Source organism: Mustela erminea, chromosome 5, assembly GCF_009829155.1.
Source record: "Mustela erminea isolate mMusErm1 chromosome 5, mMusErm1.Pri, whole genome shotgun sequence".
NCBI classification, from domain to species: Eukaryota; Metazoa; Chordata; class Mammalia; order Carnivora; family Mustelidae; genus Mustela; species Mustela erminea.
The window spans coordinates 75,503,158-75,519,625 of NC_045618.1; the positions used below are offsets into that span (position 1 = coordinate 75,503,158).

At 51.6% G+C, this 16,468-nt stretch overlaps 3 protein-coding genes across 7 annotated transcripts in view; 2 read left to right on the plus strand and 1 right to left on the minus strand.

Moving 5' to 3' along the window:
- NRL (neural retina leucine zipper) overlaps positions 1-2,604 on the minus strand; it is a 28,737-nt gene extending 26,133 nt beyond the window's left edge. Inside the window, exon 1 of one of the 2 annotated variants that reach the window (XR_004285864.1) lies at positions 2,521-2,604. The gene's annotated coding sequence lies outside the window, so the exon portion shown is untranslated. The remainder of the gene's footprint in view (positions 1-2,520) is intronic. The other variant, XM_032343887.1, reaches the window with a different exon arrangement.
- Positions 2,605-2,739: 135 nt separating this feature from the next.
- DCAF11 (DDB1 and CUL4 associated factor 11) lies at positions 2,740-10,905 on the plus strand. Of its 4 annotated transcripts, none has more exons than XM_032343884.1 (15): positions 2,740-2,872; positions 3,496-3,679; positions 4,827-4,954; positions 5,178-5,305; positions 5,583-5,647; positions 5,961-6,061; positions 6,292-6,438; positions 6,652-6,706; positions 7,045-7,113; positions 7,473-7,530; positions 7,631-7,816; positions 8,263-8,416; positions 8,825-8,977; positions 9,835-9,941; positions 10,036-10,905. In XM_032343884.1, exons 1-15 carry the CDS (start codon positions 2,767-2,769, stop codon positions 10,168-10,170), a joined length of 1,776 nt encoding a protein of 591 aa, XP_032199775.1. In that variant the 5' UTR covers positions 2,740-2,766; the 3' UTR covers positions 10,171-10,905. The 4 variants fall into 4 exon arrangements, 3 of the variants coding, with proteins under 3 accessions (XP_032199775.1, XP_032199776.1, XP_032199777.1); XM_032343885.1 differs by having other exon boundaries at positions 3,523-3,679; XM_032343886.1 differs by having other exon boundaries at positions 2,744-2,872; positions 3,335-3,702.
- A 2,303-nt stretch (positions 10,906-13,208) lies between these two features.
- Positions 13,209-15,864, plus strand: FITM1 (fat storage inducing transmembrane protein 1). The gene is made up of 2 exons (XM_032343910.1): positions 13,209-14,853; positions 15,227-15,864. The coding sequence occupies exons 1-2, from the start codon at positions 14,588-14,590 to the stop codon at positions 15,837-15,839; spliced, it is 879 nt and encodes a 292-aa protein (XP_032199801.1). The 5' UTR covers positions 13,209-14,587; the 3' UTR covers positions 15,840-15,864.
- The last annotated feature ends 604 nt before the right edge of the window (positions 15,865-16,468 follow it).

Sequence of the window (16,468 nt, forward strand, 5' to 3'; positions counted from 1 at the left end):
CGGCGCAGGTCATGATCCCGGCGTCCTCAGAATGAGTCCCGCATCTGGCTCCTTGCTCGGCAGGGAGCCTGCTTCTCCCTCTGCCTCAGCCTGCCATTCTGTCTGCCTGTGCTCGCTCTCTCTCCCTCTCTCTCTGACAAACAAATAAATAAAATCTTTTTAAAAAATGCATTATTAAAAAAAAAGAATTTAGGAGATGAATGTAATAGAAGTTTTTGTTTCTTTTTTGTGGAACTCAAAGTACTCAAAATACATTAATTTTGTCCATGCTATACCTTTGTATATTTGGTGCTCTGTTCATACTATACTTTTGTCATTAGTTCATGCAATTTTATTTTTTGTTTTTTATTTTATTTCCCCATTTTATTATTTAATGATATAATGAACCTGGATACTTTTAGACCTTTTTAATGGGGAATTGAAACCATATTATTTTTGCATCCAACACAACATGCCACCAGAAGAACTGACCTTTTTTAAAAACATACCAATGAGGGGCGCCTGGGTGGCTCAGTGGTTAAAGCCTCTGCCTTCGGCTCTGGTCGTGATCCCGGGGTTCTGGGGTCCTGGGATTGAGCCCCATATCGGGCTCTTTGCTCGGCAGGGAGCCTGCTTCCTCCTCTCTCTCTGCCTGCCTCTGCCTACTTGTAATCTCTGTCAAGTAAATAAATGAAAAAAATCTTAAAAAAAAAAAAACACAAAAAAAACCCCTACCCATGAAACTTGCACAATTTCCCATGCCATAAAAAAAGAAGACTGCATCATTCTGATATGTTTGTCTTCCATATGAACCATAATTTATTTAACCAATATCCTCCTGTATTGTAGTATATTGGGCCTATTTGTTTCCAGTGTTTTACTCTTATCACTAATTGCTAGGTTGAACATAAATCTTAAGGCTAGATTTAGTATATAGGTCCCAGCTAGATTCCTGGAAGTGGTACCACTGGATCATGAGGGAGTCCACTGATAGAGACAAAGTTTCCCCCAGATAAGAAATTCTCCTGGGATGGTGCAAAGGTAAAAACAGCACAGAATTTATGGGCATATTTACTTGGCAGAAGTAACATAAAATGAGGCTTATTAAAAAAAAAAAAATAGACGACCAGGTTAGGAAGTCTGTATTTTAAACAATAAACAAGAATGAACCACTTGTAGGTTAACTAAATGCGGTTGGGGAAAAATCTTTCCAGCAGATCAACTAGGAGAGGCAAGAAGTAATGAAAATTTGATTTTGGGTAGTGACAGTGAAAACAACTTCAACTAATTAGCTAAAAAATCTATAAGACTTGAACTATATCTAAAGGGCAAACAGGAGGGAAAGATTTTGTTTGTTTTAATGATTTCAGATTTTCCAGGGTGGATAACCCGGAAACCACAGAATCCTAAGGTCTCAACAAATGTCACAGGGAAATTGACTGTAAGTTACCTGACCATTAGAGGTGGGTGATCGGCAGAAGAGACTACATAATTAATAGAGCCCAGAGCAAGATGAAAATGCGGGGTGCTGGTTCAAACACTAAGAATTTCAGACAGCGACAGCAGGACAGTAAACCAAGCACGGGGGCCCTTCTAAGCGTAGAGCCCTGTACAGATCCCACGCCCATATGCAGACGCCTCTACTGACCAGAGACGATAAGCTCGACTCTAGGAGTCTGAAGACCAAGAAGCGCCCCGCTCTGACTACACCCTCGCCCTCCCAGGAACAGTGAGCGATAGGAGGGCCCACGAGATCTAAGAACCCTCGCACCCATCCCTGACCTCAGGGGGCCCCTGGGAGAGCTCGCAACACTTCTAAGGGAGTGTGGACTGGAGGAGCTGAGGTGCAGCTTGGACCCAGGGCCTTTGCACCCGGCGCGGCGAGGTCACTCGACCTCCAGCCTTGGAGAGGATACCGAGACGTGGCATGTCCCGGCCTTGGACTCAGCGGGTTATTCATAAACCCGGAGGACAGGTAGGAGGCGGCACTAGTGCACTCCCAGTGTAAGGTGCGGAGAGATGAGAGGCCCGCCGGAGATCGAGGGCCTAGGGAAGGTCTGCAAATCCTGGAGTACGCAGGGGCGTTAAGGACAGCAGACGGAACCGGAAAGGCCCCTAAAGACACTGCGAGTATTAGGGAGCGTCTGCAAAGACCCCGGAGGGAATCCAAATGTCATGTAAAAAGTTGCCAAAGACGCTGAGGGGTGGTCTAGAAAGGGCAATCCCCACAAAACTAGGCTTCCGGAAGCTAAACCCGGAAGGGAGGATGTGGAGCACTGCCCATCTGTGACGTGTAAACACCCTAAAGGCGCCGGTCACCCCTTAGGGCCCGACCGGCAGAAGCTGCAAACAGCAAAGAAAAAAAAAAAAAAGAAGGCTGAAGCCGGGGGGCGGAGGGTTAGGAGAAAGGGAGGCCCTTAGAGATCGTCTGGAAATTGCGAAGCCAAAATAACTTGAGGAGCCGACTTAAAATTGTATCCTTCGCTAAAGACACCTCCAGGTAGCGAACCACCAATTTCTTTTGTAAGCTCCGCCCCTCACCTATTAATCGTAGTTCCGTTGTCCCTGATTCAGGAAGCTGCCGGTTCCCCATTTACTCCTCCCAAGTGTGAGCAAACGCCCCTCCTCGGTCGCGCGCTTTCTCCTCCCCTCCCATCCCTCACGCACTTTCTCCCGCCCATCTGTCAATCACTGTGCTCAGCTGTCCAGTTAGCTGGCCAAGGGGGCGGAGTTGTCAGGGGCAACGCGTGACGTCTGCAGTCCTCCGGCCGGGAAGCCAGGAGATGCATGACGAAGGAGGCGCGTGACGGAGGAGCGGTTGGCCAGCGCTGCGGCCTCCGTGGGTGTAAACAAGGCCTCGCGCCGCTGCGGGTCCTGCGACCGCTCCTGGCTGGTGGGTGGTCTCGCGCGGGGCAGTAACCGTCGGCTTCAGTGGGAGGGGCTTCTCGGCTTCCTCCCTGCCTCCCCCACTTGGCGTACACACCCCCGGCACACCACGTGGGCGTGGGGCGAGAGAGGAGGGGGTGTTAGGCCGAATTCTAACCTCATTGGTTGTCGCTGCTGCCGGCTTTCTCAAAGGAGCGCTCTGATTGGTCGGTAAGGGGGGGCGTCGGGGGGTCTCAGAGCCCTAAAGCTTCTGATTGGTTAGGTAAGATAAGCTAATGAGGCGCTTTCTTCCGCGAGGGGTTTTGATTGGCCGGCCAGAGAGGTTACCTGGGAATTCACCCACCCACCCCTCCAGGGACTTTGATAGGTGAGTTTGAGGTAGAAAACTGAGAAATTCCTCTTCAAAGGATTCTTATTGGGGAGCTAGGGTAGCGCCCTAGGCTTCACTCTAATTTTTTTTGCTTCACAGGATTGGGGAAGGTTTGTGTTCCTGAAGCCTTGGGAGTTGTCAAAGGCTACAGTGAAGGGATTTCAGTCCCTAGGAAGGGTCGCACTCTTAGAAATAGCTACCGCTCTATCTCGGGAGCCCCTGGTGTTTCTAGAGCAGGCTTTGCTTTCACCAAACCCAAGGAGGTGACAGGAGGAGTCCCTGCACAGGACCTAATGATGCTGTGACCAGAAGATGGGATCACGGAACAGCAGCAGTGCAGGAACTGGGTCCGGAGACCCCTCCGAGGGCTTGCCCCGAAGAGGGGCTAGCCTACGCCGGAGTGAGGAAGAAGAAGAGGAGGATGAAGATGTGGATCTGGCCCAGGTACTGGCCTATCTCCTCCGCAGGTAACTTACCCTCTGATGTGTCCCCACCAGGGACCACCACAGTCCCTTGGTCCCAACTCCAAGCAGGGAGGTTACAGAGGCTAGGGAATGGGATTAGCTCAGACCAGCTGTTCTGTTTGAACTTCCCTTCTGGACACTCGTGGCACTCAGCTCAGAACCCAATAAGAGTAGTTCTTAATTAGGGAAGGTCACGAAGACAATTCGCTTTTGTGTTTGTGTTTAGGGGAGCCGCCTCTCTAGCTAAAACTATGCAAGTGTAATCTATTTCCCAAGTAAATAAAAAAATAAAAACGCTATTGGGGCGCCTGGGTGGCTCAGTGGGTTAAGCCGCTGTCTTCGGCTCAGGTCATGATCTCAGCGTTCTGGGATCGAGTCCCGCATCGGGCTCTCTGCTCAGCGGGGAGCCTGCTTCCTCCTCTCTCTCTGCCTGCCTCTCTGTCTACTGTGATCTCTCTCTGTCAAATAAATAAAATCTTTAAAAAATAAATAAATAAATAAATAAATAAAATAAAAACGCTACCCTGATGGAAAAGGCGTAATGTGAGGGGTAAAGAGAAGAGCTGGGGAGGTGGGTGTTGAACTTAGGAGAAGTTAGGGACATGTGATATGAGGCCATGTGGATTTACTTGAAAAACAAGTTTAAATTAACCTAACTCTAATCCTGTTCTTGAGGAAAGAATGCTTTGAGGAAAGTGACCACCACCGGTAATTGACTGGAAAGGTGTGCCACTTGGCTCTGTTTCCCAGCTGTGGCTCCTGGGGGAGAAGACAAGCCTGGGAATCCCTTCAGAATACTGTGTTCTGTGCCAGACTCCTCAGGCAGAGGCTCGGAAGGAAATGCTCTCAGGAATTTTAGCTCTCTAGGAAGTCAGTTGAGTAGGTCTGTCAACCTCCATGGAATGTTGGGGTTCTCTACTCCTGCTGTAAGCATGAAGATTCATTTCCTACCGTGTCTTTTAGGAGACTGAAAATAACAGCCAAAGTCTAGTCACCTGCAAACTTCAAAACAGAGACAGTATGAGGGTTTGAGTAGCAGGTGGTCTAAGAGCTCAATAGCCATTGACTCTGAATTTGGTTGGTTTGGGGAAGGGATCCTCCCTTTTATCATGGGCATCTCTCCACAGAGGCCAAGTGAGGTTGGTGCAAGGCGGTGGTGCAGCAAATTTACAGCTCATCCAGGCCCTCTCGGACTCGGAGGAAGAGCATGACAGTGCTTGGGATGGTCGTCTTGGGGACCGATACAACCCACCCGGTAAGAGGAAAAGCCAACTGAGACCTTAACATTCGAAGACTTTCATTGGAAAACCCTTTTTATGTTTTATTGCAAGAACAGTAGGTGAAGTGGAAAGAAGATGAGATAATTCAGGGAATGAGAGCGTCTTTGCAGCCCCAGTCTCTTCAGCTGCATCGAGTGGGCTGGAGCACAGTTCTGGGGCTGGAAGACCTAGGGCTGAACTTCTGCTTGGTACTCACAGTGGATGCAACCCCTGACACCCGGGAGCTGGAGTGCAATGAGATCAAGACCCAAGTGGAGTTGGCCACAGGGCAGCTGGGGCTTAGGCGGGCAGCCCAGGAGCACAGCTTTCCTCAGATGCTGCACCAGGTAGGCCTCTCCACCTCCAACCAGCCTGGCAGCAGGCCTCTCGAGGTAGCCAGAAGTTCTGCCTACCCCAGAGGAGAGGGAAGTAAGCCCTCCAAGGAAGCCTCGAGTGCTGGAGCTGGAGAGTGCTTAGCCAGCCTGCATTGGAGTTTGGTGGGACTTACTAGTGCGTGGGGTGTCCATTTCTGTAGCAAGAGCACTATCTTTGGAGGAGGGGGCTTGGTGCGGCTGAAGTGGCCCTCTGTTTCTGCTAGCAATATTCCCCAATCCCTTCCTTTAGAGAGAACGGGGCCTCTGCCACCGGGGAAGCTTCTCCCTTGGAGAACGGTCTCGAATGATGTCTCAGTGAGTATGGGGCTTGGTGGAGAAACTCTAAGGGCCAGATAGGTCTTATCCCCTAAACTTTGAAGGGACAGGTGTTAGAGGATCCTCAGAGATATTGAAGTTAGGTCGAATGGGGTCGAAGCTTGAGAGCAAACAAACTGGAAGAGTATAGAAATTGAGAGGAGGATTGAATGAATGAAAGAGAAGGGATCATACCCCAAGCCAAAAGGGAAGTCCGCCCTTGCACTCACACCCAGTTCTGTTAGGATTCTGCTAACCAGGACCAACTTCACCCTCAGCTCCCTTTACCTTCACTTTCCCTCTGCTTTCCCAGCTTCCTACCCAATGATCTGGGCTTCACTGATACCTACTCTCAGAAGGCTTTCTGCGGCATCTACAGCAAAGATGGTCAGATCTTCATGTCTGCTTGCCAAGGTACCAGACCCTGGTCCTACCAAGTGCCGTGGCACAAGGAACATACCCCCTGACTGAGGCTAGAAAGCTCCAGATCCAGGAAACTCAGACCCTGGGTTAGGGATGCTTAGCCAAAACATGTTTCCCATGATCAAGGGAAGATTCCACAGACGTACAGTGGAAGCGAGGTCAGATCTAGAGAGGCTGCAAGGAGGGGGTTCCCTAATTCTGCCCGATCCCCATTTACCCAGACCAAACAATCCGACTGTATGACTGCCGGTATGGCCGCTTCCATAAATTCAAGAGCATCAAGGCCCGGGATGTAGGCTGGAGCGTCTTGGATGTGGCCTTCACCCCTGATGGGAACCACTTCCTATACTCCAGCTGGTCTGATTACAGTGAGTATGCCCCAGACTTCCACTGGCTCTCCAGCCCGGGACCCCAGGTCTCCAAATGCCCATGTGCTCTGTGCCCAGACTCTGTGCCTTCTCCTGGGAAGATCACCTTCAGGGTCCGACACCCTCACCCTTTGTTCCATCTCCTGCCTAGCTCCACTTCTGCCCTCCTTCCCCCAGCCCTGAAAGATTTCTTGTTTCTCTTGCCTCTCTTAGTTCATATCTGCAACATCTACGGGGAGGGAGACACACACACTGCCCTGGACCTAAGGTACTGCCCGTGAGAAACTTCTCAGGGAAGGCTCCTGGCGGAGCAGACCTCTTGAACTGGAACCCCTGCTTAGAGGGAAAAGTACACTGGTTGCAAGTGTCTCTGTGTGGATTCCTGGGAGGGAAGCACCCATCCTTGTCAGCCAGAGGACCAGGGTAAAATAGGTGGTTGTAGGATTATTTCAGGGTGCTCAGGGAGGGGATCCACGTTCTGGGATGTGTTGGCAAGACTTCGTTTTCCCCTCTGGAGTACGCCTTACAACCCTCGTCTAATTCTGTGTAGAGGCACAGAGGCTGAGAGAGGTCCCCTTGACCCGGCTCCCCCTTTGCTCTTTTCAGGCCAGATGAACGTCGCTTTGCAGTATTTTCCATTGCCGTCTCCTCCGATGGACGGGAAGTCCTAGGAGGGTGAGTATGGTAGGGGACGGAGTCCTTGATCCGTGAGCTAGGAGTTCTCCCAGAGACCTGCTCTGGTCCTGCAGAGACTGTACTGGACACTGCTATCCAGGCAGCTACAGAGAACAGCCAGCCCTTTCCCAAGGTCAGCGATTACAAGCTACTTCACCTCTTGATCACTCTTTCCTCAGCACAAGATGGAAGGTCTCAAACATCCTTGCAGACATAGCTAACTTTTGTCTCGCCTCCTGCGTAAAAGGAGACCAGGGCTTGCCCCTCAGCGAGACTTTGCAACAGGGACTGTCCAGAGTGTACGTAGCACTCATTCTCTCAGTTCCGGCTCCAGACCCCTCTCACCCCTTCCCTTTCAGGGCCAATGATGGCTGTCTCTATGTCTTTGATCGAGAACAGAACCGGCGCACCCTTCAGGTATTGCTTCTGAGACTTAGAGCCTCTGCCTCCTGGTCCGTGGCCTAGGAGAAGACCTAGAGAGAGAGGTCCTAGGCATTCTGGCTTCCTGCTTCCCTAGATTGAGTCCCATGAGGATGACGTGAATGCAGTGGCCTTTGCTGACATAAGCTCCCAGATCTTGTTCTCTGGGGGCGATGATGCCATCTGCAAAGTGTGGGATCGACGCACCATGCGGGAGGATGACCCCAAGCCCGTGGGTGCACTGGCTGGACACCAGGATGGCATCACCTTCATTGACAGCAAGGTGGGCTGGGAAGCAGACCTGCATGGCCAGGTTACAGTCGTCCAGGAGTCTGTCAAGGGTTCTGGGTGTGGGAAGTCCCCAAGCTCCTTATTCAGGTTTGCAAGAGCTGGAGTTTAGGGAAGGGGCTTACGTCTGGGAACAGGAGATCCTTCTGTATTCACAAGGCCTCAAGGAGCAGGGCAGGGCTTTCTGTAGAAGGAAAGACGATTAATCCAGGATTGACTAGGAGGCCCAGCCAGTGCCCTAGGCAAAGACGGGGAAACCTAGCCAGAGGGTTGGTTCTATGGTAGAAAACCAGTGGCAAGCTCGCCTGGATGAAGAAAGAGGCAAGCTAGGTCAAAAGACTGGCATTCTTACCCCTCGCCTGGAGAAGCAAACCTAGATGGTCAGACACCGGTGTTTGCAAGCTCTAACATACCCCTGGGTATCCATCTGGGGATTCACAGGGTGATGCCCGCTATCTCATCTCCAACTCCAAAGACCAGACCATCAAGCTCTGGGACATCCGACGCTTTTCTAGTCGGGAAGGCATGGAGGCCTCGAGGCAGGCTGCCACACAGCAAAACTGGGACTACCGCTGGCAGCAGGTGCCCAAAAAAGGTGAGCAGAGAAAGTGGAACCTGAGATCTGGAGAGTAAAGAGTTGGGGGTGGCAGCTTACATAGCTAACCCCTGGTAAGGCCTAGCCTGGACACAGTGGATATGACTGTAGCCTGGGGGTCTCCACCTGCCGCTGCGCCCCCTCACCAGGCGTTAACCCTTCGTTTGTCTAGTGGTGGGGAAAGTGGGTGGTTCCTAGGGCTGGGTGCCGGGGATCACTCAGAACCAAGATGAAAGTGTTTCAGTATCTTCACAACCAGCAGAGCCATCTTGGGGAATATAAGGTGGGGAAAGAGCCACTCACTGGGGATTGAAAAGGTGGTCGGTGAGCATTAGTCTTTGCTCAGGACTAATGGTATGGGAGAGTCCAGGCTCCCTAACCCAGGGCTCTCTGTGCATTGTTACCCAGCCTGGCGAAAACTGAAGCTCCCAGGGGACAGCTCCTTGATGACCTACCGGGGCCATGGGGTGCTTCACACCCTCATCCGCTGCCGATTCTCCCCCACCCATAGCACTGGTCAGCGGTTCATCTACAGTGGCTGCTCGACTGGCAAAGTGGTCGGTAAGGATCATGTCAGAACAGGGGGCCCAGGAACAGGCACAAGTGTTTCTCTGGCGTTCTACCTCTAACTACCAGAGACTGCCTTAAAAATCCCATTGGTGACTATGAGTGACATTTAATTGAGCTCACAGCAGATTGGGCTTCAACAGAGAAATAGAAAACCTGGTATTCATCAGCATTTTAAATTAAGAAAGGGAACCTAGAATCCTAGTCAGTAAATATAATAGCTTACCAGAAATGCACTTCACTCTGTTTTATAGTCAGTCAAGGAAGGAAAGAGATGGCAGATGAAAGGTAGAGGGGGACAGGAACAAAAGGACAGCAGCTCCAAGTAAAGGACGTGTGGCCGGTGAAGCGAGGTGTGTACAGAAAGACACACAAACACACCTCCGGCCATAAGGAGCTTCAGCTGGTGCGGTACCTAGGGGGGGACCCGGATAGAGCCCCCCTCCAGAGAGAAAGATGCACCCCCGTCCTGATGAGGAAGAGCAGGTTTAGACCTCTCAGACAGCCCATTGTTCACTTCTGCTATGCCTTCCGTGTCTTGTGGCTTTCTCCAAAAACCGACGTAAAGACCTTTAAAGCCACATATCATTTTCTTAGCTGTAGATCCTGTGATGTTTAGCTAAGGGCCAGGGAGAGGTACCCAAGCTCTGCTAGACCACACACTCAGTGCAAGGTAGGGAGAAAGGGAACAGAAACTGAGGAATTAGAGCATCTTCTGGTGGGCGCTTTGCTCCCCTGCAAAAGTGGGGAAGTTGCCTGAGAGGCAGGTAAGCAGTGCGGCTCTGGAACCGCAAGGGGTGCTTGGAAGGTCCTCTGGCTGTCCCTTCTCCACTCTGGCTTTCCCTGGGCAGTGTACGACCTCCTCAGCGGCCACATCGTGAAGAAGCTGACCAACCACAAGGCCTGTGTGCGTGATGTCAGTTGGCACCCCTTTGAGGAAAAGATCGTCAGCAGTTCGGTGAGGTCGTAGGGGGTGGGAGGACCAGCACGTTTCTGGGACCCAGACTCAGGAGGGGCAGCACCCCTGACTACTTGCTGCCTTTGGCCCGCAGTGGGATGGGAACCTGCGTCTATGGCAGTACCGCCAGGCTGAGTACTTCCAGGACGACCTGCCAGAGGCTGAGGAACCGCCCAGCGCCCCTTCCCCCATGCCCCACCCCTCTACGGCCTTTTCCTCACCCCAGTAGATCTGCTTTCCAGCCCCGTCCACGGGTGAGCCTCTGACAAGCTCTCTGCCTCTTCCTGCCTTTCTCCCGTCTGGGAGATCTTCGGGGAATCACTGGCATTGGATGGGGAGACACACAAGCCCTGGCTTTGGGGCCCTTGCTGAGCCCTGGAAGATCCTCGCTGCGGGGCAAAGTGGTTTCCTTGTGTGCTCACACCAGTTTGGCTTGTTTCTCTATCTCTGGCCAGAGTCCAGCAGAACTGCCATTATCTGAGGTATGGCCCTTGGCAGCAGAACTGTCCCAAGTGTTTTTAATCATGTTTGGATGTTAAGTGTTAGCTCCTAGAGTAGATGCCTGGGGTCAGGTCTGAACTGAGCTGTCAGCCGGGCCCATTGCCCTGGCCTTCGTGTTGAGGATTAGACTGGCCAGTCAGCAGACCAGGTGTTCTGGCCATTCTTCTAGAGGTCCTGAAGGCTAGAGCTCTAGCCTTTTTGGGTAGGGTGGAATGAGTAAGGCATGTCCTCAGCACCCTCCTGGGGTGGGGAATTATGTCTTCTCCCTCTTTGTCTGAGTCTTTGAGGTGGGACAGGCTGTAGTGTGAGAGGTTCCACGTGGCTCCACACAGGGCAGACCCTCCCCTCCCAGACTGTTCCATCATGCTGGAGGCCAGCAGCTTCAAGGAGGGATGTTGAAGTAGGACTCCTTTGTCCTCTCACTGGTTTTGGCTCCCTCAATAAATTCTCTGTGGGAATGGGGCTCAGTGTCTGTCTCTCTCTCTTTTTCCTGTCTGAGGGCTTTTATCCCCTCACTTCAAGAAAATATTTTTGACAGAGCCTTCAGATATGCTTCTCTGTGGGGAGAAAATTCCCCTTTGATGCCCCCAAGTTGAAGAGAAATACCAAAATCATTTGTTAACTGAACTCTGCACCAGACAGCTCCCTCACTGAACTCAGAAACTTGGAGCAAGTAGAAATCAAGATAGCAGGAAGCAAGCATGGTTTAGATTAGAGTCTGGAACAACCACAGCAGCTTTGTTCTGAGGCTGGCTTTGGAGCTGCTCCTGTCTATGATAAGACATACGTAGCCCAGAGCCAGAGAGAAGCTGGCGGGCACTGATGCCGGGCCCCACCTGGGGGCTTCACACCCAGGACCTCCTCCACCCTCACGGCCATGCTTTGTACAGGTGAGGAAATGGCAGCGTGCTCAGGTCAGGCGACAAGCGCTGGAGCACACCCATGGTGTGGTCAGTAGGGTAGTTGGTTGAGCTTCACCTCCAGCTCTGATCGATCTATTGCCATGACATTGCATTATCCCTAAGGCAATTTTCAAACCAGGATGCACACCTCCAGGGGTCCTCACAGGCACAGCCAGGGGTAAAAGTCACACCTCTTTCACATCAAAACAAGGAGTTTTAAAAGAATAGCTTGTCCAGCTACCCAGCCTACATGTGTTCTCTTTCCTCTGACTGCTCTGCCTTATGTGAAACTATCATGCCAGTGCTCCCTCCCCCCGGCCCGCCTTGTTCCCCTTCTGCCACTTCAACCCAGCGATGCCCCCAGTCTCACCCAGAACCTCTGTTACCTCCAGGGCATGAAATTAGAAGCAAATTAAAATTCTTCGTAGCCTCAAAGCCTCCTTTATATTTTTTTTTAAAGATTTTTATTTATTTGTTAGAGGGAGAGATAGAACACAAGCAGAGGGAGTGGGAGAAGGGGAAGCAGGCTCCCCACTGAGCAGGGAGCTGAGGTGGGGCTCAATCCCAGGACCCTTGGGATCATGACCTGAGCTGAAGGTAGGCACTTAACTGATTGAGTCACCCAGGCATCCCTTGAAGCCTCCTTTAATAAAGGCCCGAAGGACCATCCATTCTTCTCATTAAGAGATGTATTTAATATTAATTATCACAATGTGTGAAATCTTTGCTATACTGTGGCAAAGCTATACTAAGCAAAGCTGTACTAACAACATCTACTATAATTTGTACTACTAACAATTATTGTGAGAACTCTATTTAGAAAAAATGTATTTTAGGGCGCCTGGGTGGCTCAGTGGGTTAAGCCGCTGCCTTCAGCTCAGGTCATGATCTCAGGGTCCTGGGATCGAGTCCCGCATCGGGCTCTCTGCTCAGCAGGGAGCCTGCTTCCCTCTCTCTCTCTGCCTGCCTCTCCGTCTACTGTGATTTCTCTCTGTCAAATAAATAAATAAAATCTTTAAAAAAAAAAAAAAAAGAAAAAACGTATTTTAACTTCTAGGGCCTTATGATCACAGGAAATATTTAAAAATTAAGTTTCAGGAGCACCTGGGTGGCTCAGTGGGTTAAAGCCTCTGTCTTCGGCCTCAGGCATGATCCCAGGGTCCTGGGATCAAGCCCTGGATCGGGCTCTTTGCTCAGCAGGGAGTCTGCTTCCTCCCTCTCTTGCCTGCCTCTCTGCCTATTTGTGATCTCTGTCTGTCAAATAAATAAATAAATATTTTTTTAAAAAATTAAGTTTCAGGTGCACCTGGGCAGTCAATTAAGTGCCCAACTCTTGGTTTTGGCCCAGGTCATGATCTCCTAGAGAGTCTGCTTGAGATTCTCTCCCTCTCCCTCTGTCCCCCTGCTTGTGTGCTCACTCTTTTCTCTGAATGGGTAAATTGTTAAAAAAAAAAAAAAAGTTTAAAATTACATACTTTTTTTGGTAGAGAATTGTGATCAGTAAAACATTCAGGCATAAAAACATACTAGGATAACTTTTATGAGGAAAGTCTGATGGAAATATAATTTCTGATTCTTAAGATCTTGTCACTTTTTTTAAATGGAAAATAGTAAGATATATAATCACTGTAGTGTTTAGATCCATTGGGCATATTTAAAAGAATGAGAGAGAGAGAGACAATACACTGGAAATTATGTCCTGTGTAACTATTTAAAATTACAATGAAAATTTTTGTTGGACACCTGAATGGCTCAGTCAGTTGAGTGTCTGCCTTTGGCTCAGGTCATGATCCTGGTTTCCTGGGATCCTGGGGTCCTGAGATCCAGCCCGCTCGGCTGGGAGTTTGCTTCTCCCTCTCCCTCTGCCCCTTCTCCCTACTCATGCTCTCTCTTTCTCTCAAGTAAAGGAATAAAATCTTTAAAAATATTTTTTTGTCAAAAATGTGAGGCATTCTATAGGTGTTCTGTTAGGGTCCATGAACAGGAACTATGTTGAGGTATGGGCTTTAGGATCTGGAAGGAATCTGATTGATTAATCCATCTTGATCAGTTTATGATTGTGGGCACTGAGGACCAAGGAGGATTAGTTGATCTTCCAGAAGTCACACAGTTTAGAACCCAGGTGCACTTTCTTGCTCATTCCTTTTACTACTTCATGGGCTTACACTGTGCTCTGAAATCCAACCACCAGTCCTGAGGAATGATAAAGGATGACTAAAAAGAATCTTAGAACAGCTATTGAATAACAGGGACATCCCTTGGATAGATTGCTCCCTGCCTTGTGGCTCCAGCCCTGGGGGGTCAGACTGGGAGGCCAGTGTGGGACTTAGGACCCAGCAACCAGTTGGAGGACACAACCTAAGGCTCTGATAGGCTCCAAGCTAGGGATTTCCTTGTAGCGTCTCCCCCACCCCATCCCTATCACATGGCAGTAAGCCTAATCTTTGGGGTCCTGAAAGTCCAGACTGGGCCCCGGCCATCTCTCATACAGTACACCTTCCCGGGGACACTTAAAGCTCATCTGTTGGCCGTCATAACTATACCAGAGAATGGTCCCATCTTAGATCCAATGTCTTGTGCATTGTATAAGCACCATGGTTTACATAAGGTCAGACTAGCCACTCAGAGCCCCTCTCACCAGACAGGGGCTGGATCAAGCCCTAGGGTCATGATACACCTAAGTGGGTATCCCCACTGGTGTACCCTGCCCCCAGCCTGACTTGGATGTGGGGCTGTGCACAGCCATCTTGTGCTCAGAATTTAGGAGAGGGGCTGGATCACACTGATGATGAGGCAGGCACAGATTTTTTTTTTAATGATTTCCAAGGCTCATGGCACCTTATTTCCCCGTGGAGCAAACATGGTCAGGTTGGGGTAGGGTGGGGGTGACTGGCTGACCAGACAGACGGGCAGACCCAGGCAGGCTATGGACAAAACACTGAACAGCAGGCCTGGCCCTCTGACATGAACCAGAACATGGTTGGACCTGAGGACACAAGGCCAACAAGAAAGGACACAGGCCACTGTCAGGACACACAGCCAAAGCTAGGACCCTGCTGACGTGGCAGCCCTCGGCCCTGGTCCCTTACTGCCCCCCGCCCCTCTCCCCCGCCTGCCAGCTGCCAACAGGGCTCTGCCCTGTGTCTGTCACACCTGTCACTGCCTGTCCTTGTCCGGGGGGGCCCCATCAGCCCCTCCTCAGCTGCCCAGCAGAGCAAGCGGTTAGTGGGGAGGGGAGGGAACATGGAGCGGGGGCCGACGGTGGGGGCAGGGCTGGGGGCTGGGGCCCGAATCCGGGCACTGCTGGGCTGCCTGGTCAAGGTGCTGCTCTGGGTGGCGTCTGCCTTGCTGTACTTTGGAAGTGAACAGGCCGCCCGCCTGCTGGGCAGCCCCTGCTTACGGCGCCTCTACCATGCCTGGTTGGCAGCAGTGGTCATCTTTGGGCCCCTTCTGCAGTTCCACGTCAACCCTCGGACTATCTTCGCCAGCCACGGCAACTTCTTCAACATGTGAGTCCACTGGAGGCTGTGGGCGCCGGCTCCCTGCACTCCGGGATCCCAGCTCCCTCCTCCAGGCTTCTGTCCTCCTGCCAGTCTGGACACTAAAAATAGGCTAGGAGGTTGAGGAGAAATTGGGGGGAGGGGGAGGGGAACAGAGTTGGGGGGTCCAGGGGAAATCAAGAGCAGGGCTGAAGAGGAAATGTGGCTCCTAGAAGGTTGAATGGGCCTCTAAGGAGCTGGCCGAGTTTAAGCGGCTGGGGAGGAAACAGAACCAGTGCTGATATGTAGGATGGGAGCCAGAGCAGTGATGGGGACACAGATGGGGTGGAAGATGGGGTGGACAGGGGGTCTCTAGCTAGCCTCCCTTCTTCTCTGCCCACAGAAAGTTTGTGAATTCAGCATGGGGCTGGACATGCACCTTCCTGGGTGGCTTCGTGCTGCTGGTGGTGTTCCTGGCTACACGGCGTGTGGCAGTGACAGCACGGCACCTGAGCCGGCTGGTGGTGGGGGCCGCAGTGTGGCGGGGGGCTGGCCGGGCCTTCCTGCTCATCGAGGACCTGACTGGCTCCTGCTTTGAGCCTCTGCCTCAGGGCCTGCTGCTGCACGAGCTTCCCGACCGCCGCAGCTGCCTGGCAGCCGGCCACCAGTGGCGGGGCTACACGGTCTCCTCCCACACCTTCCTGCTCACCTTCTGCTGCCTGCTCATGGCCGAGGAAGCGGCAGTGTTCGCCAAGTATCTGGCCCATGGGCTGCCAGCCGGGGCCCCTCTTCGCCTCGTCTTCCTGCTCAACGTGCTGCTGCTGGGCCTCTGGAACTTCTTGCTGCTCTGTACCGTCATCTATTTCCACCAGTACACCCACAAGGTGGTGGGGGCTGCAGTGGGCACCTTTGCCTGGTACCTCACCTATGGCAGCTGGTATCATCAGCCCTGGTCTCCTGGGAGCCCCGGCCACGGGCTCTTCCCTCGGCCCCGCTCCAGCCGCAAGCACAACTGAAAGAAATAAAGGCAAATCAGGCCTCGCTGTGGGGCTCTGCTCATTCTTTGGCTGGGAGGACTCAGAAAGGGTGGGAAGGGTGAGAAGGGAGTCAGGCAGTCTCTCTCGAGCTCCTCAGCCTTTCCTTACCCTTAGCGACCTTGAATATCCTTCCTTATGCTTGCTCTCCATCCCTCCTGCGGTCAAGTCTCCCAGTCCTCGAAGACTTCAAGCTCTCTGGTGGGACTTGGATGTCAAGGAATGGCAATGCTATAGCAGGTAAGACTGCCCATAGGTAGGGGCAGCACTCCCGCTGAGCACGTGCTTCTCTCTGCTCTGTTGACTGTTTTTTCTGCCTCCTTTACTGAATCTCCCCTTCCACCTTCCCTCAGGGCCTGCCTGTCTTTTTACTTTTTACTTTACATTTACTTAACGACTGTTTATTGAGCCAAGCATAGTTCCATGCCTTGTGAATAATAAAAACAAGGTTTCTGCTCTTTGAGGGCCGATGGGTAATGGGGGAGGCAGATGATAAACTCACAAATTACAGCAAATTTCTCTTGTGCTCACTACAGGTCAGGCAGAGGTCTAAGTGTCTCTAAGCTCTTCCTATAAATCTAAGCCCTCATAACACCACCACCAGGTGGGTT